The sequence below is a fragment of the Aquarana catesbeiana genome, linkage group LG03 (genome assembly GCF_042186555.1).
Source record: "Aquarana catesbeiana isolate 2022-GZ linkage group LG03, ASM4218655v1, whole genome shotgun sequence".
Classification (NCBI taxonomy): domain Eukaryota; kingdom Metazoa; phylum Chordata; class Amphibia; order Anura; family Ranidae; genus Aquarana; species Aquarana catesbeiana.
The window spans coordinates 552,267,442-552,289,133 of NC_133326.1; the positions used below are offsets into that span (position 1 = coordinate 552,267,442).

The 21,692-nt window shown below is 42.6% G+C and overlaps 1 protein-coding gene across 6 annotated transcripts in view; it reads right to left on the reverse strand.

Annotated features, from left to right (window-relative positions):
• Positions 1 to 21,692, reverse strand: part of IQSEC3 (IQ motif and Sec7 domain ArfGEF 3) — a 119,152-nt gene that overhangs the window by 17,162 nt on the left and 80,298 nt on the right. For all 6 annotated transcript variants that reach the window (XM_073621656.1, XM_073621657.1, XM_073621659.1 and 3 more), the window contains exon 3: positions 4,775 to 5,003. In XM_073621656.1, coding sequence (XP_073477757.1) covers positions 4,775 to 5,003 — 229 coding nt within the window. The remainder of the gene's footprint in view (positions 1 to 4,774; positions 5,004 to 21,692) is intronic.

Sequence of the window (21,692 nt, forward strand, 5' to 3'; positions counted from 1 at the left end):
ATGAAACAATATGACCAAAACAAAATATGTGATAAATATAACCGTGATCAGTCCATACAAAAAACAAAAATAAATGAAATATCCTTTGCATTCGTGTCTCAATGGTGTTGGACAACTAAACACCCAGAGTGCACTTTCCACCGTCATAGGAAAAAAGGCTGTGCCTTACCAGATAACTAGACTCCACGTTATAGGAGCCTAGTAAAGCAGGGGTTCATGCAGCACATAGGATCCATCCTCTGGATGTAGACAAGGTGATATGGATATCATCTCCACTGGTTGCTCTCTTTGTCTTTTCGCTCACAGGTGAGGTGCAAAAAAGAGAGGAGAAGAATGCCAACATAGCATAAAACTGTGATGGTTTATTGAAAGTTGCACAAGTCCAACAAGACATAGATAAAAAGTTCCTGGATAAAAACAATCTGCAGATCGCATACAAACTAACATGGTGAGACTAAGCATAGACTCCACCCTACTATTTTCGTCATAACTGACGTCAGCAGGAGTGACGACAATTATCGGGGTGACGTCAGTTATGATGAAACTAGTAGGGTGGAGTCTATGCTTAGTCTCACCACGCTAGTTTGATAAAAAGATAACTGTAAGTGCAAAAGACAGTGTGGGTGCGGGCATACAAGTGGGCAATAGATGAACAATGTTAGTCCATTAGTCCATAGAGGTCAATTCTTAAAACAGGGTAAAAGGCAGCAGCTGTCCTCAGAGAAAATTCAGCTTTGCAAACAGGATGAAAAGGAGAGGAGAACACAGGAAGCGCCACCTGAGTGTAGTATTTAGGGTACAATTTAATTACATGGTAAGTAATGCACTTACAAGATACAAGATAAAAGCAGGCTCATCCCGGATGCCGGGAGGGTAGCTCTCCCGGCATCCAAGACAGGCATCCACGTGTATGGCGAGTTGACAGGGGAACCGTGATCCGTCCTGTGGCCACCAGGAAGTCGGCCAGAACTAGCGTGGAATGCAAGGAAGTGACATCACCAGGAGTGGAAGAACATCAAGGAGGGAACGGCTGGATGGGCAAGGCTACGCCGGTGATGTCACTTCCTTACATTCCACGCTGGTTCCTGCGGACTTCCTGGTGGCCACAGGACATGTACACGTGGATGCCTGTCTCGGATGCTGGAAGAGCTACCCCCCATACCAATATACAGATGAGCCTGCTTTTATCTTGTATCTTGTGAGTGCATTACTTATCATGTAATTAAATTGTACCCTAAATACTACACTCAGGTGGCACTTCCTGTGTTCTCCTCTTCTTTTTACCACGCTAGTTTGTATGCGATCTGCAGATTTTTTTTATCCAGGAACTTTTTATCTATGTCTTGTTGGACTTATGCAACTTTCAATAAACCATCACAGTTTTATGCTATGTTGGCGTTCTTCTCCTCGCTATTTTTTTACACTTCACCTGTGAGCGAAAAAGACAAAGAGAGCAACCAGTGGAGTTGATATCCATAACACCTTGTCTACATCCAGAGAACGGAAACTATGTGCCGCATGAACCCCTGCTTTACTGGCTTCCTATAATGTGGAGTCTAATTATCTATGAGCGAAAAAACAAAGATAGCAACTAGTGGAGTTGATATCCATATCAACTTGTCTACATCCAGAGGACAGATCTTATGTGCCGCAAGTACACCCCATCTTTACTAGGCTCCTATAACGTGGAGTCTAGTTATTTGGTAAGGCACAGCCTTTTTTCCTATCACGGTGGAAGGTGCACTCTGGGTGTTTAGTCGTCCAACACCTTTGAGACACGAATTCAAAGGATATTTCACTTATTTTGGATTTTTTATGGACTGATCCCTGTAAGATTTATCACATATTTTGTTTTGATCATATTGTTTCATTAGCGAGGCAATGGTTGTATATAGGCACCCACACGTTTAAAACACTGAAAAAGGGCTAGCGCTGTGAGTTTTTCTAGTTTTATCATCTGAGGCAATTGTGCCTTTGTGACAGCAACAAACCCGCCACTTTTATTTATTCATTTTCATTTTATTTATATTTTTTAATTTTTAATCCATAACTTTTACACTTTGGTGGGAGTATTAATTTAAAAAGCACGTTACACAATCCTTGTGCGGGTAAATAAAGAGAGATTCAGTAAAAAAAAAAAATATTTTTTTAAAACGTAGATATATATTTCTTGCTATTACCATAACCTACCGCCAGAAAACAACCCAGCACAAACTCTCCTGCTTCTGATGACTGCAGTGATACCACATATGTTTATGTGATTTGTACCCATACTAGGGCCCAGAAACAATAATGTGCATTTTGTTTTTTTTTTATCCTACTTAAAACACACTGACAGTAATTTAAAAAAATGCTTTTTTAATCCTACCAAAAATATACTGACCCTGACCATTGACCCAGAACTTTTAGTCTGATCATGACCTTTGACCCTAACCTTGGCTCTAACCGTGATCAAACCCTTATCTAGCTATTTTTTCTTTCTTTTTTTCTTTTTTTTTTACACACACTTTGTTTACATTTTTCTCCTCTTACAAGGAGAGAAAGATACAATGTATCTTTTTCTCTATTCAAGAGGAGAAGAAAACACAAGGGCCGGCTATACAGTGACTGATCACTGTGACAGCCAATCACAGGCTATCACAACAATCAGGTGATTGGGAACCAGGTCTTCCAGTTGTCTATTGTTAGGCCTCTTGAACACTGCAGCTTAAAAAAGCTCAGTACAGCTTTTTTTTTTTTTACTAAGCTAAAATACAGCCCATAGATTGTAATGCGCCTAGGCACACAGGCATGTAAACAAGCGCCGTGCATTTTTCAGTAAAAAAAAAAAAAAAAAGCTTTTTTGGGTTAGTAATTGGCGCCTCATGTGCGCAAATGAACACAAATGTGCGCAAATGCTCATTTACATGTTTTGCAGGAAGAGAACAAGAGAATACGTTTGCGCACAGTTGCACGAAAACGCGCGCAAATGCATATACATGAAAATGCGCGTAGATACATGCAAATACATACCAAAAAAAAAAAATCTAAAAAAGTAGATGCTCAAACAGGAGTATCATGTGCAAGAGGCCTTAGTGTGGAGCCCGGGGCTCTCGGTGAGAGTCCAGCCTGTGTGCTGGAAGTGCACCATGCAGAATGTTCACAGCACAAACACAATTACATATATATGCGGTCCCATTGATAAAGATCCGGAAATACAGTATGTGTACAGTCGGCAAGAAATTGTTCAAGTGTATCTATGGTCAAAATGTAAAATCATACTGTACATTAATTTCCATATTGTATTTCAACTATTTATAACTCATTCATATTAATCTGAATGATCTTGAAGTTTGTAAACTTAGTTTGTGAAGATTCCCACACATTTACTTCCATGAATTCTGTGACACGTAATCACTATGTCCTGTGAGTAGGCACCGCTGTGTCACCCATTTCACAGAGCCTGTCTTCTGAACTACAGAAGTGCTGAGAGGAGGAGTTTCAGGAGGTGGAGTCAGTACTTACCTGACTCCTGTTCTCAGCTGCAATAGGCGCTTAGAGAGTTGGGGGTGGAGAGTCCTTGTGCCAATAGGGTGGGAGGAGGGGGGTGTGATGACAACAGCTGGAACAGAGCACAGGCACAGTCCTGTGTAAAATGCAGACACAGAAACAGCTGGGCAGGGGGGCATGTCATCAGGAGGTACAGGAGGGTCTGTCAGCACAAGTCTGACCACTAGAGTACAGACATGTTGTGTTCCCAAGTAGAATGCAAAGAAGCAAACTGACCACGCTATGGCTGATGTACTTCTGTGCCTTGCGTGGTCATTTTAAAATAGGAAAACGGGGACTGGTCACCAGGGATTTCACACAACGGAAGGAATGCAAAGAGAACAAGATATTTTGTAATTCAAGCACATGGTACCACAGACACATACCAGGAATATGAAATGTTGGGGTAACATAACCTTTAAGTTTGTTTTCTTTGTATTTGTGTTTCTTTTGTTTGTGTTTGATGATTACTTGTGTACTGTCACTATCAATATTTTTATTTTACTTCTTTTCGCTTTCTGATTTTTTCTTTCTGTGAAAACAAGTAAAATAATAAGTCTTAGTTGAAAGAGGCTTTTGCAGCCCTCAGCAGCCATTTAAAGCCAACTGCACCCATAAAACCACTTACACTTCAACCTTTCCCATTGACACAAAATGGCATTTTTTTTTAGAATTTTTCAGAATCTTGCTGAAATTTTGGGGATACTAAAACTACCAATTTCACTCCTATCACTACCAGTTTCTAAAATCTTTGTTATCAGAGGACTCAGTCTACTGCCTCTTTGCTGATTACTTCACATTGACAATCATTTATATGCAGGAATAAAGTAGGTTGGGTTCACACCTGATGTAGCAGGAACTTGCACACCTGCTCACGATTTTTTGCACATTTTGGAGCATTTCCACACGTCACGCATAGGGCAGGCAATTCACTTGAATGGGCTGCCCTACACGCGACAAACGCCCAAAGAATCTCCAAGACCTTTTTTGGAGCAGAGCAGGACACATTCTTTTCATGTGTTTTGGCACTTTTTTAGCTCTACAAAATGTGCGGCAAATGCTCGCCTGGTACCTGTGCTTGGGATACAAATAGTGGCACCACAAACGATATGCGCGTTTGCTGCATATTCCCTAAAGGAGCGGCAAAACGCGCATTTCTGTGCGCTTTGTCGCACGTTCTGGAAATATCAGGTGTGAATGGAGCCTCGTGACGTGCAACTTTTGCCCATCAACCAGAGCATCTCACCTGTTTGTTCTTGAGATCCAAGGACAGCTCATAGTCGTTGTTATTCCCGTGCGAACAAGTGGCTGCATTTTTCCCTTTCGGCATTCTCACCGGAGAGCCTGTATGGTGCAGACTGGCCTTGGTCACCGCCTCCTCATCTCCAGGCTGCTTCAATGTGGTCCCACTTGTCTGGCTGTCTTCCCGAATGTCCCAGGCTGTGCAGAGCAACGTCTTACCACAGGACTCATCACTGCCACACAAATGAAAATATTTTTTTAGCTGTAATGTATTATCAGAGAGGGGCCATGTCACTGCAAATCGAACATTAAAAAGTAACTTTTATTGCAATTTTAATTTTCATGATTGTTTGTATAAGCATAGTTAATCAACATTTCCCTTCACTCATTCCATTGTGATTGGATTATTCAGCATACATTGTGTGGTTTTTATTTTTTTTTTATTTTTTTTTTTGGCTAAGCCCAACTTTAGTAGCAGTTAAACTTTCATTCTCTCCCACTTAATCCATTTTGCAACCTGATATAAAGTGCCTCATGTTTGCACTACTCTTCCACAGCTCTCCCTTGCACTCCTCATCCACTGCCCAACTTTACACCCCTAATCCACATCTCACCTCTTCACCCTTCACCCACAGCTTACCTTTGCACCCATGCACAGGAGTGATTCATCCAGCACTGGCCAATGAAGACGGCTGAAGACTGGCACCCAGGAGAAGATGCAGGTGCTGGCGAAGGATGGGAACCATTGAAGGAAAGGTAAGTATAGCTCCCTTTAGTTCCACTGTAAGGCTTGGTTCACATCTCTGTATGTGTGGCTGCAGGTGTGGGAATCACAACAATTCCCGCACCCACCCACATTGAAAATACGCTGCTCTGTGAAAATACATGGGGCTGCCACTCATTCTGAATGCCCCCACGCATGTAAAATCCCAGTGTGTGTGGGGGTGCGGGAATCACATGGAAATTGCATGGTCAAAATTGCCATGCGATTTCCCTGTGGGCCACGGTTTAAAAAAGCATGCAACTTTTTCTGTGGAAAACGCAGGCACAGCAGCCCATTAAAATGAATAGGCTGCCGTGCCCATGCAAATGCGGCCCGCAGAAATGCACATATGTGAACCTAGGGTCAATTAATATTTTGTGCCTGGAGTTCAGATTTCAGTTTATCAATGATTTTCAGCACAACTCTTAAAGTGCTGTATATGCAAAGCCAAAACTTTTTGTATAGGTTGAAGGCAGCCAAAAGGCTGCATTAATGTTGTAAACAGATAATCATTACACATTACCCGGGCTTTTTTTCAGAGGGAACTTGGTGGAACTCAGTTCCACCACCTCTGGCTCAGACCCTTTGGTGCCTGCTCACCACAATCACTTGTAAACACAGTAGTCTGGTTTCTGTGTTTACAAGTGACAGCTCTGCATTCGGTATGTAATGCAATCCTGGCATTTAATGCCCCTTTAAGACCCTCCTACTGTTTTTGTGAAATTTGACTGAACACACCCACTATTTGATGTGATTTGGGGTGTGTGTGTAGGGGGAGGGGTTTTGTGGGGCCGTATTGTTTGAGAAAAAAAGCCCTGCACATTACCATTGAACCTTTTGTAACATTAAAGCTGAATTCTGGGAATGTGAAATAAACAACCCTTGCAGTGGAAGCTCTGCACTACAAGGGTTATATGCTCATTTTATTTTTGGGGATCGAAACAGGCATTTTTACTTACCCGATTCCTCACCCCAGTGCTGTCCTTCTCTCCCTGATGCTCCATTCTGTGGGTGGAGACTCAACATCATTATGTGCAATGCAGGGCTAATGACCCTGCATTGTATGTGGTGGGCGAGCATTGCAGCCTAAAGCACTTTACAGAGGAGGCTGCATATTGTGCAATGTGTAGTCTCCACAAAGGATGCATGTGAGAGGGTGGCAGTTTAGGAACATTTGTGGGAGACAGTTGTCATTCTATAACAGGATGTGCCTGTTATAGGAGCGCATGTTGCACCAGTGTGAACCGGGCCTTAAAGCTTATATGAGATTTTAATGATTGGATTAAGATCCATTTTAAGTTTTACAAGTCTGGGCTTGGCACGTGATCCGCAAGTCTTTTTTGTTAATGAGAATTTTATAACTTCTTAACAACCATCAAGACTTCATGAATTGGGCAGGATCTAAATTTAGATATCGGCAGTGACAGTTGGGTTTGGGCACCAGAATTTGCTGACAATTGCTGCATATAACCCTTTGGACGCAAAAGAGTTAAGGTGACAGAATATTTTTAGAAAAGCCAAGGACTTGGATAAGCGGATTAAATTTGTGCCATACCCTCCGTACAAGGCGATGAGCCTGAATATTTTATATGTATTAATATAGCTGCCATCTGGAATTTCGTAATACATGTGTACACAGCCCAGCCTCTCCAGGCTTCGGAATAAAGATGGCTTCTAGTCTAATTTTAATTTTCGAGTTGGCTGACAAAATGCAGCCCCCAGCCTTGAATGGAAATCACAGACAGAGGTCAGAGACACATTATCGAAAATAATTAAAGCGATAATCACGCAAGGAGACACAGGGTAGACTTCCACTTGTAGGAAAATGGGCAGACCACCATTGCCTCAAGGGACACTATAATGCCACTATTAACTGCCTGTCTGTTTAAATTACCACATGTACTTACTGGTACATGGTACATAGCGCACTATGCCCCAATCCTCCCTTGCATTCTTCTGTTTACCTAGAACACAATATCATTTTAGGGCTGCGGTAATACAATACGAATAAAGCATATCTAAACCCAAGACTTTAGCTAGGCAGTCATTTGTTGTGGTGATTGCATTCATTTTCTTTTTTTAAAAAATATAAAGAACCTGTTGATCCTGATCCAAATCCAGTATCCTTAAACTTCCTGTGCACTGAAATAAAATCCTAAACAAAGTTATCAGCTTTCAAAGATCTCTTCTTGTGAGCTACACAATACCTCCGGTAATGGATGATATGGCGAGAGGAAGATGTTTGTATTTCAAATTAAGAGAGCAGCTTGATTGTTTAGGTGTAGCCAGCTGGAGGAGCAGGCTGTGTCTGTTCTTCTCCTTTTCCCCCCTCCGCTGAGGTGTTGAACAGCGCAGGCTCTGTGTGTTCGCTCCTCCTCCCCCCGCCTCCTCATAACTGCAGCAGCGAGGAGCAAATCAGCAGCAAGGGGATGAAGTGGCAGCTGCTGAGAAAACTGGACATGTAGTCCTGTGGGTGCAACCTGGCGCAGGGGCAGTCAATGGGCAGCAGACTTCAATATCCAGGGATCCCCTGCAACTAGAAGAGGAGAGAGAGAGACTTTTCCCCAGCTGTTGAGCTAGAGAGGAGATAGAGCAGTACAGGAACCAGACTGTGCAGGCTCGATTCTGCGTTCTGAGCACCCAGAGAGCTGAGAGATTGAGCCACAGAGAGTCACCAGATCAGGGACCAGAGCAGTGCAGGCCTGCTGCTTGGACTTGCCAGTGCTGCACTAGAGAGACAGCCATGGAGGGCTGGTGAACTGGAACAGGAACAGTATGCTATGTCCATAGAGTCTGAGGACTGAGACACAAAAAGGTCTTTCATTGTGCTGGGACCAGAGCTGGAGAGACCTGTTGCCATGTGAGTGCCTACACTAGTGAGAACAGAACCTTGTGGAGACCTGATCGTGAGGACCGAGCCACCTGGGACATCAGACTGCCAAGCTTTCTGGACCAGATCCGCTGGATACCAGGAGCAGAACCAACTGTGCTTTTCCCATTTCTATCAGCCGTTAATGTCAGTAGAAGCTGTCCTTACTTAGCAGCCCAACTGTCATCAATCGCATATAGTTTAAAGAGACAGTAACATGTGCACCACCGTACGTATGGGCCCCAACGTTAGCTGGCTTAAATTTGTGCATTCAGGAACACTTTTTGACTAGTTATTGCTGAGAGTTACAGTGAAACTTTTTATTGTGCCATATATGCTCTTCACGATTTTTATTGTTCTTATCAGTGCTGTGTATACCAATTTAATTTGGTTCAGCCTTATCGCAATTTAGGTTACTTGCTATAGTTGAGGCTACTATTCCCCTTAAAGTATAACTAAACGCAAGCCTTTTTTTAAAATTTTGGATAGAGTGAAGAGGGATTAGAATGCTTGACAGTTTTTATTGCTGTCTGTGCTTCTGTTAAGAAGTTTCCCCCTCTCTATTTGTCCTGTTTACCGTTATCATTGAAAGTAAAAGTAAACAAAAATCCAAAATGTTGAGTTGTCCCCAGAAAAGTAATAGAGGGTAAATCTTCCAATGGGGACACTTGTTCTGGAGACCTGGGGGTCACTAAGGAATTCCCTTCATTTACATGCATTTCCTCTCACTTCCTGTTTGGCTATGGGACAGGAATTGAGGGGAAATTTCCGCAATGAGACACAGATGGCAAAAAAAAAAAAAAAAAAGAAATAATACACTTTACTACCAAAAGTATTGGGACATCTGCCTTTACATCCACATGAACTTTAATGGCATCCCAGTCTTAGTCCGTAGGGTTCAGTATTGAGTTGGCCCACCCTTTGCAGATATAACAGCTTCAATTCTTCTAGGAAGGCTGTCCACAAGGTTTTGGAGTGTGTCTATGGGAATGTTTGACCATTCTTCCAGAAGTGCATTTGTGAGATCAGGCACTGATGTGGACGAGAAGGCCTGGCTTGCAATCTCCGCTCTAATTCATCCCAAAGGTGTTCTATCTGGTTGAGGTAAGGACTCTGTGCTGGCCAGTCAAGTTCCTCCACCCCAAACTCGCTCATCCATGTCTTTATGGGCTTTTCTTTGTGCACTGGTGCGCAGCCATGTTGAAACAGGAAGGGGTCAAACTTCCTACAAAGTTGGGAGCATGACATTGTCAAAAATATCTTGGTAGGCTGATTCTTTAAGATTTCCCTTCACTGGAACTAAGGGGCCAAGCCCAACCACTGAAAAACAACCCCACACCATAATCCCCCTTCCATCAAATGATTTGGACCAGTGCCCAAAGCAAAGTCCATAAAGACAAGGATGAGCGAGTTTGGGGTGAAGGAACATAACGGACCTGCACAGATTCCTGACCTCAACCCGATAGAACACCTTTGGGATGAATTAGAGCGGAGACTGTGAGCCAGGCCTTCTCGTCCACATCCATGCCTGACCTCACAAATGCACTTCTGGAAGAATGGTCAAACATTCCCATAGACATACTCCTAAACCTTGTGGACAGCCTTCCTAAAAGAATTGAAGCTGTTATAGCTACAAAGGGTGGGCCAACGCAATATTGAACCCTACGGACTAAAACTGGGATGCCATTTAAGCTCATGTGCGTGTAAAGGCAGGCGTCCCAATACTTTTGGTAATATAGTGTAACTTGGACCTCCTGTTCAATGTTTGATTATTCCTCTGCGTTTTAGGATTGGATAATGGAGGACATTCCCAAACCTCCAACCAGCTATGATGGAGTGACTGCAACCCCTTTTTTTTCAGTCTAACCCCTGGCTATCCTCCCTACTTTCCTTTTAAACTGGTATATTCTGAGTCACCTCACTGCCCACTACTGGAAGCTTGTCTTACATACTCGACTACCCCTTTCTATTAATGGTTGCACTTGACCAGTAAGGTGCACCCCCGGCACTATTCTGGGGTGACACAGATTTGGCTGTGTGTTGTCACCCATTTCCTGCATACTCCCGAGTCTGATTTATTGCAACAGTGCCAATGCACAGTGAACTGGCAAGTTCCGCCATAGTCAATGCAGTAAAATTGTGATGTAAAGCTACTGTAGGGGTGCACACAAGTCCACAGGATCTACATACAGTTTACAGGATGTGAAAAGTGTAGGGAGAGAAAATACCTTAGGGAAAAACTGTCTTTTTAATAAAACATAAAGCAGTCTTGATTTACTTACAGTGTTCTTCTAAGCTAGGCTTTCATTTAGGGGTGTTTAGTTGAACTTTATTGAGTGCTGTATTAGACAAAAGGGTTAATACATGAGTATGCAGTAGAGAGAGTTCGTCCTGAGCCTGGCACACAAGTCAGCCTGGCGCTCTGTGCATGGCACAGCAGCTGGCAGGCCGCATTAGTGTTACATTGTTGTGCCTTAGGATACTGGCGGGGTTGAAGGGGGAGGGGAATTTAAACGGAAGCTCTGAAGTCTTTCCTTTCTTGTGCCCGGGGGCAGATCACGATGGGTAGGATTTGCTGACAGGGCATTGAGGCGGAAGATGGAATGCTATAGTAAGAGACCAGGATACAGAACAGATCTGGAAACCCAGTGACACCATAACACATACACAGTTCACTGCATAGCAACTTTCAAGTGAAAGACTGCAAATCTCAGTATCTGTTCTTATCCTGGCCATACGCCATTGGAATTTAGTTTGAATGGAAATTCTGAAAAAATTGTTTATCAGAGTACTTGATTTTGCCATCAAAAGCCCTAAAAATATTATCCAGTCCTACAACTCGAATGGAATTTCAGTGTTTTAAACAGATTTCTTTTGTGCCTAGAACATGCACATATGTACGATTTTTTTATGAACGAAAACTATATTCACAGTTAGAACTTCTTTTGAGAAAAAAAATTCAATGTTCCTTTCATTTTTCTCGTCACCATGGTTATAAACAAACTTTGATTTGACCCTATTAACCATTATGAAATCAAACAAACGTTTCCAAAATTAAAATCTTTCCACAAAATGTGATTGATATATAGCAAGCTTAATTCTGTATGTATGAATGTTACACAGTAGTGCATCTCTTGTCCTGTATGTTGGGTTTAATTCTCAGTATTTCTTCTATTCTGTATATATGGAGGCTACACTGTAGCACCTCTATTGTCCATTATGTTGGGTGTAATTCTCAGTATTTCTTCTATTCTGTATATATGAAGGCTACACAGTAGCACTTCTCTTGTTCATTATGTTGAGTGTAATTTTAAGTATTTATTCTATTCTGTATATATGGAGGCTACACAGTAGCACCTCTATTGTCTATTATGTTGGGTGTAATTCTAATGCCGCGTACACACGGTCGGACTTTTCATCTACAAAAGTCCAACGGACGCCGACGGACTAAAGCTGGCTGGTAATCCGATCGTGTGTGGGCTTCTCCGGACTTTCAGCAGACTTTTTCAGCCTCAAATCCGACGGACTTTAGATTTGAAACATGCTTCAAATCTTTACGTCGTAACTACGACGGACCCCGAAATCCGCTCGTCTGTGTGCTAGTCCGACGGACAAAAACCCATGCTAGGGCAGCTATTGGCTACTGGCTATGAACTTCCTTATTTTAGTCCGGTGTACGTCATCACGTACGAATCCGTCGGACTTTTGTGTGGTCGTGTGTAGGCAAGTCCGTTCGTTAGAAAGTCTGCTGCAAGTCCGCCGGAAGTCCGCCGGAAGTCTGTCGGACAGGCTGTCGGACTTTTGTAGACGAAAAGTCCGACCGTGTGTACGCGGCATAAGTATTTCTTCTATTCTGTATATATGTAGGCTACACAGTAGCACCTCTATTGTCTATTATGTTGGGTATAATTCTAAAGCCTCGTACATGCGATCGGACTTTTCGACAACAAAACCGTGGAATTTTGTCCGAAGGGTGTTGGCTCAAACTTGTCTTGCATGCACACGGTCACACAAGTGTTGGCCAACAATTACGAACATAGTGACGTACTAGATGTACTATGTGGTATTTCAGCTCTTTAGCGCCACTTTTTGGGCTCATTCGGCTAATTTCGTGTTAGTAGGAGTTTGGTGAGTGTTGATTCACGCTTTTCTTTTCGCGTTTTTCGTTTAGCGCTTTTCAGTTTGCGCTTTTCATTTAGTGCTTTTCAGTTTGTTTCTGAACGGCCGTTCGTCAACCAGAAATGTTGCGGAATCGGAGGAGATAACGTGTTATTTATTATTGGCCTTGGAGTTATTGCTTTGACATTTTTTTTTTTTTGGTTGAATAATGATTTGATTTGGTATATTTTCTATATTTTTGGATGCATAGAATGCACTTTTTGGTTAAGTTCTATTGGCAGATAGCATGTCTAATTTTTTTTTAACGCACAATAAAAAAATTGTGGAGAATAATACTTGGCTATGTGTTTTATTTCAAATGACAGTTTGGGAGTAGGCAGGTACATTTAAAAAAAATACAATGTAAAATTGACAAGGGACACCAACATAGTTGTATCTTTGATCTTATAAACTACGGGATAATGGTGTTGTGGTAAAAAAAGCATAATAATATTATTCTTGATATCACTAGAAAAAAAAGCCTTTGAAAATTTGTTTGCAATCACTCCATTAGTGTCACCAGCAAAGTAGCTTCATTATTATCCCATTGAAGAAGAAGAGAATTGTGCACTGCATTTGGAGATTTCATAATGTGCCACCTCACAAATAGTAATTCTCTATTACGAATGCTAGTTTACAAGACTGACCCATTTTGCTTCCGAGCATGCATATTTGTACTTTGGACTTTTGTCCGACGGACTTGTGTATACACGATCTTCCTATTCTGTATCTATCCACTCCTCACAATAACATTTCTTTTGTTCTGTATACTGGCTGTTATTCACAGTATCCATTCTTAAAATATAGGTATAGAGTCTGCACAGTAACATTTCTCTTGCTCGCGGTGCCAGAGGTAATTTTCAGTACACATACCTTTAGGCAGGTGCTGAACTGCAGTTTGTCTGCCCACCTGAAGGTGGCGCTGTTTTGCTTCTTCAGGCTGGCAGGAAACCATTGGGGACTAATTTTCCCCTATTATGGGAACTAGTCATTCATTTTGGGGAGGCCGGCATCTCCTATTATATGCCGAAATCCCTTGAGATCTGGGCAACAATCTTGACACAGAAGTGCTTATGTAGCAGTTTCTGTGTCATTCAGTGCGTTTGCAGGGTTGGAGTAGGTCAGGGATAGAGCCCTGCTTGTTAGGAAGAGAGTAGGGGCAGTGTTAGAGAGTGGTATCTGATGGGGAGGAAAAGAGAAGGTTTCCCCTACAGGGCATCTCTTCTGCCAGCTTCTCGAAACGTTCCCCCACTGCCAGCTGGACAAACTGCAATGACTTGCAGTGGTCTCAAAGTAATCCAGTAATCTTAATACCTTCTCCAAAGGAAGTGTTCCTCAGGCATTCAAGCATCTGTAAGATCATATTATATTGCTGTTGAAAAAGTGCCTTGTTAATGGACATTAGGTCTCTGCCTGATAAAGAGGCACCTGTAATTTATGTGGTGCTATTTTTTGTAAACTGCCCTATTTCTGTTATCATTCAACGTCTACAATATAAAGTAATGATCAATTATCAACGTGTGTTGAATTGACAACTAATTTCTGGCTACCATTCTTAAGCCCTGACCACATTTTGGCATAGTTGGCATGATATAGAAATCCCTTTCACATTACCGGGCATGGCCACAGACATCACTATGGTGCCCTTTGAAGCAGCACTGGTAAGGGTACCAAAGTATAACGGCCCAAGTATTCCCTTGGATGACTGGGTAGAGAGGTTGAAAAGTTCAGCGAACCAGTTCCAGATGCCAAAGGAACATCTCCCTGACCTGCTAATCAACTCCCTAGAAGATGGGGCTAGGAGAACCATACTCATCTTGCAGGGCCAGTGTACTTCGGGGATCCGAGCTAAGTCCCCACAAAGGACTCTGAAAGAGCTGACGCCGCAGTCAAGCTTAATGCTGTTCTTCAGGAGGTAGTAGAATGAGAACAGGAGAAGATGGAGGCCAGAGTGGGGTTTACTAAGGGAGACATAAGACCCATTTTAAGGAAGGAAGCCACTGCCCCCATATTCCGAGTGCCATTAAACCTTTTCCATTTGGCAGGAAATATCTGCTCTCAAGCAAGAATTGGGGACAGGGCCTTCAGGCAGTAATCTGGGGAAGTATTTGTAGTGTAAAAATAAGGGACATATAACAAGGAAATGTGGATGGGGAAAAATAGGCCTTATTGGCGCTTGCCATTAAACTTGAAGTTCAAGCGGGGGACAACCTGTGGGAACTGCTTCATCTTGTCCCAGGCTTAACTCTAAGATGGCTATCAAGCAAACTGCTTAAAGTAGTTGTACAGGCTCAAGGTTTTTTGCCTTCATGTAATCTTTGCTGGTAAAAAAATGTTCTGTGTGCAGCAGAGGAGCCCTGTGCATGAAAGCCAATGAAGAGAGAGAGGGGGTGGGGCCGAGCTGCAGCTCTGTGTGTGAATGGACACGCAGTTTGAGAACGAGCCTGCTTGGGTGCCCCATTGCAAGCTGCTTGATCTGGGGGCACTCAGCAGGAGGGAGGGGCCAAGACATGTTTGTTATTTATTTTATTTTTTTAAATAACCAAACCTTTAATATAACTTTAATTAATATAGGGTCTGAGGTGACTGTCATGGGATATACATTGTACCCAACAGGGCAGTTAAAAAAATGTAAAAAAATATAAAAAGTGAAAAATAAAATAACATTCTAAATAATTATTAAAAAAGATAAGGCCTCGTTTACATGTGCTTTGCTTTCTATAATTTCTGCCATGGCTGAGAAGCTTACCATTGCAGCTGTGGCATGTGTACACCCCTAGCCACTGCCTCTGTTGCTAAAGGGGGTAGTGGCTGGTGGGTGGTAAAAGCGCAGCTCAACCACAAGGTTTTTATTTCCCCCCCAGCCTCACATGTGAATGAGCCCTAAGGACTCTGGCCCTGTGAATGAGTGGATTGTTTATGCGGCAGGAGCTGTCTGTTACTCTAAGGCAGTGATGGTGAACCTTGGCACCCCAGATGTTTTGGAACTACATTTCCCATGATCCTCATGCACTCCGCAGTGTAGTTGAGCATCATGGGAAATGTAGTTCCAAAACATCTGGGGTGCCAAGGTTCGCCATCACTGCTCTAAGGGGACAGCTGTACAAACACAGCCACAGGTCCTAGTTTGGCAGGTGTGTGTTAGTGGCCCTGAATGCACACTGTCTTTGTTCAGGGCCGTACACCTGCACCCACACGCCTGTCAAATTAGGACCTGTGGCTGTGTTCATACAGTTGCTGAGCCTCTGTAGAGTGATATAGGCCGCCTGCACACAGCTCCTACAGCCATATAAACAAACCACTGATTTACAATGTACAGGCTGCAGCACCCATGTGAATGAGCCCCAATATTTGTTCACATGCAGAGCTTTAGAAGGAATTTTGTTGTGTTTATGCCCACTAATAATGATTTTAGTGTAAATATAATTTGATGTTTTTGGGTGGGGGCCTGTCAGGTAGACTGTATGGGACCCCCTGATTTCTAGTAGCAGCTTTTCCCCACCTCTGCAATCTTCCTGTTTGGCAAGAGTTAATAGAACAGAGGATCTGTCACGCGACTATGCTAGCCCTTTCCACCCAGCTCCTCCATTTATGAAATGTGATCTACTTGAGCGACAATGGCGTAAAAAACAAATCCCTGCAGGACTTCACCCTATATAAATCTGCCCTCCTAAAATACAATTCCTGCCTCCATGCTGCCAAACAAACCTACTTTGTCTCTCTTATTAATACCCTGTCATCCAGTCCTCTTTGGCTCTTATAAATTATAAAAGTGGATTGTGCTAACTTCTGTGTATGATACCACTGCTGAAAATATGCAAAAATAGGATATCTATCCTATGTAGCGTGCTTTTCTGTATCAATTAATATTGTGTCAAAAATATACTGTCCACATAGTGTTACTAGTGACAAAATAATATTTAAAAAAACTGCCAAAAAACAGTTTAAAGTGCTAGTGGTAAAAAAATGAAATATGACAAAATATTAAAAAATGTGCAATGTGCCAATATTACTTAGTGACCATCAAATATCACATATCACCATGCATATATACTACATACTGCAAAAAATGTCCTCAACATATGCATAAACACTACAGCCCACTAGATGTCCTCAGTGGGTGATTACTTCTGTGCAATGACGTATGGTGTTACCAAAAACTATTTAAAGTGCTAGTGCTACAAAATATCAAAAAAATAATAATAATAAACAATGTGCCAATATTACTAACAAAATATCACATATCAACATGCATATGTACTACATAGTGCAAAAAAACTATAAATGTCCTCGACATATGCAAAAACGCCACAGTACACTGGATGTCTTCAGTGAGTGATCACTTCTGTGCAATGACGTTCCTTTTCAGTATATTGTGCTCCTAATTCACCGCTTATCGTGACTTCACCACCACCTCATGCAATGGCCACTCACCAGATGTAATAAGAATAAACGTCTTTGGTTCATTAAGGATAATTAATCCGTATGTGATGGATCCAATAGCAGCCTTTCCAAGCAATGTATTAGTACCTCTTGCTCTGTTCAGTGATGTTATGGTGCCGGCACCAAGCAAATCCAGCAGTGCATATGGAGAGCGGTGTCTGAGTTTGTTTCCCCTGACACTGTGTCTCCTCACAGTGGCATGCTTTCCAGGCCTCACTCTTGTTCAACCGGAAGTGATGAGAAAGTTCCCAGCAGCCTCTACGCGTTTCGCAATGTAATTTGCGTCATCAGGAAGCCAACAAACCACTGATTTACAATGTACAGGCCACAGCACCCATGTGAATGAGCCCCAATACTTTGTTCACATGCAGAGCTTTAGTAGGAATTTTGTTGTGTTTATGCCCACTGATAATGATTTTAGTGTATTTTTAGTGAAAATATAATTTGATGTTTTTGGGTGGGGGCCTGTCAGGTAGACTGTATGGGACCCCCTGATTTCTAGTAGCAGCCCTTTCCCCACCTCTGCAATCTTCCGGTTTGGCAGGACTTCACCCTATATAAATCTGCCCTCCTAAAATACAATTCCTGCCTCCATGCTGCCAAACAAACCTACTTTGTCTCTCTTATTAATACCCTGTCATCCAATCCTCTTTAGCTCTTCTCTACCTTTAACTCTCTGCTTTTTCACCTGCCCCCTCTTTCCATTAACTCACTCACTGCCCAAGAGATTGACAATCACTTTAAAGACGAGATTGATGCAATGCATGAGGAAACTTCCACTGTACATTTATCTACCCCACTTAACAAACCTGTCTAACAGCACATTCAATACTTTCCTCTTTTGAACTGGCTATAACTGAAGAGGTAGAAAACTTTTCTCAGATGCCCAACTAACCACTTGTTCCCTGGATCATGTTCCCTTGCAACTACTAGGGTCACCCTCTTATTCTATCCTATGCTCCCTCACTCACTTCTTCAATCTCTCCCCCTCTATGGGAGAACTGGTCCATTTTCTTTCCTGCAACCAAAATCACACTATCTATGGCCTGCCTTACTGTCCTGGGCTGTCAACATGGGTGCAACGAGCTTGTTAGGAGTGCTGAAACTGTGCTCTTCATCAACGACATGATTACAATGTATAGAATGTTTGAACTGTTAACCATGGACTTTCTAACTGTGACAGAGACATCCTCTGGATATCATTATGCTTTTGTGTTTGTAGACCACTTTTACAAGCGTGCCATCATGTTGCCCACACAAGATCAAACAGATGTCACCATAGCCAATCTCTTTGGGCACATGTAATACAGCCATATGGCTGTCCAAAACAGATTCTGTCTGATCAAGGTTCCAATTTTGAATTGCAAATGTTTTTAGAGTTATGCTGCTTGAGCGGTATTCGTAAGTTGCATACAACTCCATACCATCCACAAGGAAATGTGGAGTGCGAGCGCATGAATTGGAATCTGCTGGACATAATTTGCACTCTGGAGCAAGACTATCATGATTGATGACTGCAGCATGTCAGTGATGTGGCTTGGGCCTACAAACAGTTCAAAGGCCACAGGTTATACTCCCTTCTTTTTAATGTTACCCATAGATCTGCCCTTGGACACACCCAAACCCATGTCTTAACAGTCACTTAATGAGTGGGTACAGGAGCATTGGCACTGCCTAACAAAAGCTTAGCAGCTGGTGCTAAAACAACATTTAAACTTAGCAGATAGTAATAGTTGATCTATTACCCCTTCGACCTGGGATAGGTAACAAACTGGAGCCCAGATGGGAGTCCCATCCATACCACATTGAAAAGCAACACTTTCCAGATTGTCCTGTGTGTGATGTTGTTTTGGAAGGACAGGTAGGAATTTGTGGTTTCCCGCATCCAATTCTCATGTCAGGAGACTGTGACCGGCTCTCAATGGAGCCGGTTCACACATCTCCGGGACAGTTGCAGAGCGGTTTGCAGAGTCTTGTGCATCTTCTGGTCCAGGTCTGAATTCAGCCAAAAAATCTGAGCAAATTCAGACCTGAAACGGTGAACAAGGACGCACCGCACCCCTGCTGTGAGCTGCTCCGCACAACAGTGTGTACCCAGTCTTACACTAAAACCTGCTGTGACCTTGTGACTTCGGTGCAGACATCCTTCCATCTCCCTTCATGCCTCTTTTTGGTTCAGGACTAGCAGATTAGCCTCCAACTCCCGAGGCTCCACTGGCGTGATATTTGCCACCAATCAAGACTCTTTTTTCGGATCCATGGGTTTAGGATAGACAGCCTTACCCTGCTTCAGGAGCCTTAGATTCTCCTCTCAAAGATGCTCCATCTTGGACAATGAGGTGGACGATGGGGCCCAAGTACCTGCAAGTGCCACCAGAGAACTTATACCTGCCATTTATTCTGACTGATATTTTGTAATTACTGTTGTTGTTATGTATGTTAGTTTAAATTACTGCTGTTCATACTTTGTATGATTGTTTGATATGTAGAGAACTGCATCCCTTCAAAAGTATCTTCATTCTTCTACCCCCCCGAAAAAAATCTAAAGTCAGCAGCTTCAAATACTGTAGCTGCCGACTTTTAATAAAAGGACACTTACCTGTTTAGGGATCCAGTGCTGTCCTTGCCTGGTCTTCGGGTCCTTGGCATTACCAAGTCTTGTGGCTTTTTTACAGCCGGCTTCCCACTGCACATCTGCGAGCTGCGTCTCCCCCCCCCCAAAAAAAAAGTGCCCAAAAGTTAAGGGGAGGCAGAAAAGTGGAACTTCCCCTTTTGTATAAAGTTTCGCTTTGAGAGGGGAGAATGTAGGCATATGTTGGGCTGCAGTTTGACCATCAACCTGAAGGCAGAGCTGTGCTGCTTATTCAGGTTGAAAGGAAACCAATAGGGACTAATTTGTGCTCTATTATGGGCTCCAGGCATCTATCTTGGGAAGGCCTCTTCTATTGAATGACAAAATTGGGTGGCCATCTTGAAACAGAAGTGTTCAAATACAAATGTTTCTGCTGTGCCCGCATTAAGGGAACAGGTCAGGAATAAATCTTTGTTGTTATGGAGAGAGTATTAACGTCTCTTGACTCAATTTCTGGGTATTATTGATATGCTCTATCTACATATCTGTATAGTCTTTGTATGTATGTCTTAATTTTTTCTGTAAGACGCATGTTATTCTCAGTATCTGTTCCATTTTTATGTTTGTATCCATAATTGCACTTAGAATAAATGCATTTCTGAAATATTTTCTAATATCTGCACAGTGCAACTTCTCACATCATTCTTCCAATTGATATTTATTGATGGCTGCAATATACTAAATGATCACACGACTCAGTGGAGACAATCATTAATGCTCTTCTTCACCCCTCCCCCAGCAGCATTATAAATTCCAATTCTACCAGAGCATTAAGAGCTCTTATTGAGGACCTGTGTGCATATATTGACCGATGAACATAGATCTTTCCATGTTTTTTCTAATGATTCATACATACAGAACAATACTGTACACATGCTTACAAATCAAGTCACAGACGTACAAATGAATACAATGTTTCAATACGCTGATACTTCTATACATTTAGGTACTTAGCGATCACAAAACACACAAAGCATCATTGAACATGCGTTTATTTACATATGTATGCAGCAAAGAAACAAAAAACATGCATATGCAGACATATACAGGTAAGAAAAGACAAACAGAATGAGAAAACAAGAACATCTAAAACATTTCAAACAAAATGGCAAATGTACAATGATATACAATACACAATATGCACACATAAGATACACATTCATACAGCCAAGGAGGCTGTGCTGGTGTCATTAGGATTGCTCTCATTAGACCCTGACTGAGCCTGTGCGGTTTAGGTTAGAGCCTATTCACACTTGTCTGTTTCCAGCCGTATGGCCTTATTCACATAAGTGTACTATAGCATACACCTGTATGAGGGCCATTTTTGCAAGCACAGGGATACACAGGTGTTCCATGCATATGTGTGCAAGCAGTCCCAGTTCTAGTGAATTGGGAAGCAGCAGCTGCATGAACACTGCTGTTAAACCCAACGTGACAGCTGTGTGAGCGGAACCGAGCATGCGCACCCACGCACCTATCAAACTGGAAGCAGAGGCTGTGTCTGTGCAGCCGCTGCATACAATGAAATAAATGGGACTTCATGCGTAGGGATTAAGGATGAGCTGCAGCGTGTTCGCATGCTGCACGTGCAGAGCCCGCCAGGAAGTCGGCACTGCGCAGCGCTAATCACAGGCAGTGAGACATTTCCCGATCTCTGCAGCCGCACATCAGGAAATGTCTCACTGCTTGTGATTAGCGATGCGCCATGGCGACTTCCTGGCGGGCTGGGCACATGCAGCATGCAAACACGCCGGAGCTCATCCTTAGCAGGGATGCACAGAACACCTGTGCGAGCAAACACGGCCCCTTGCCCAAGTGTATGCCATATTACCCCTATGTGAATGAGGCCTAAAGCACATGCATTTTATTGCAAGAAAATTAATTTCAAGAGGAAACTACATTATTTGCTAAGTGGCTTGCTCACATCTACATGTGCAGTTTATGTTGGATTCACACTGTTCTGTGTGCATTGCAGCATATATGGTAAGCAATACGCACAAGTGTGAATGAGCCCATATGATTTCTCTTTGCCTTTCATACTAACCTGCAGTTCATAG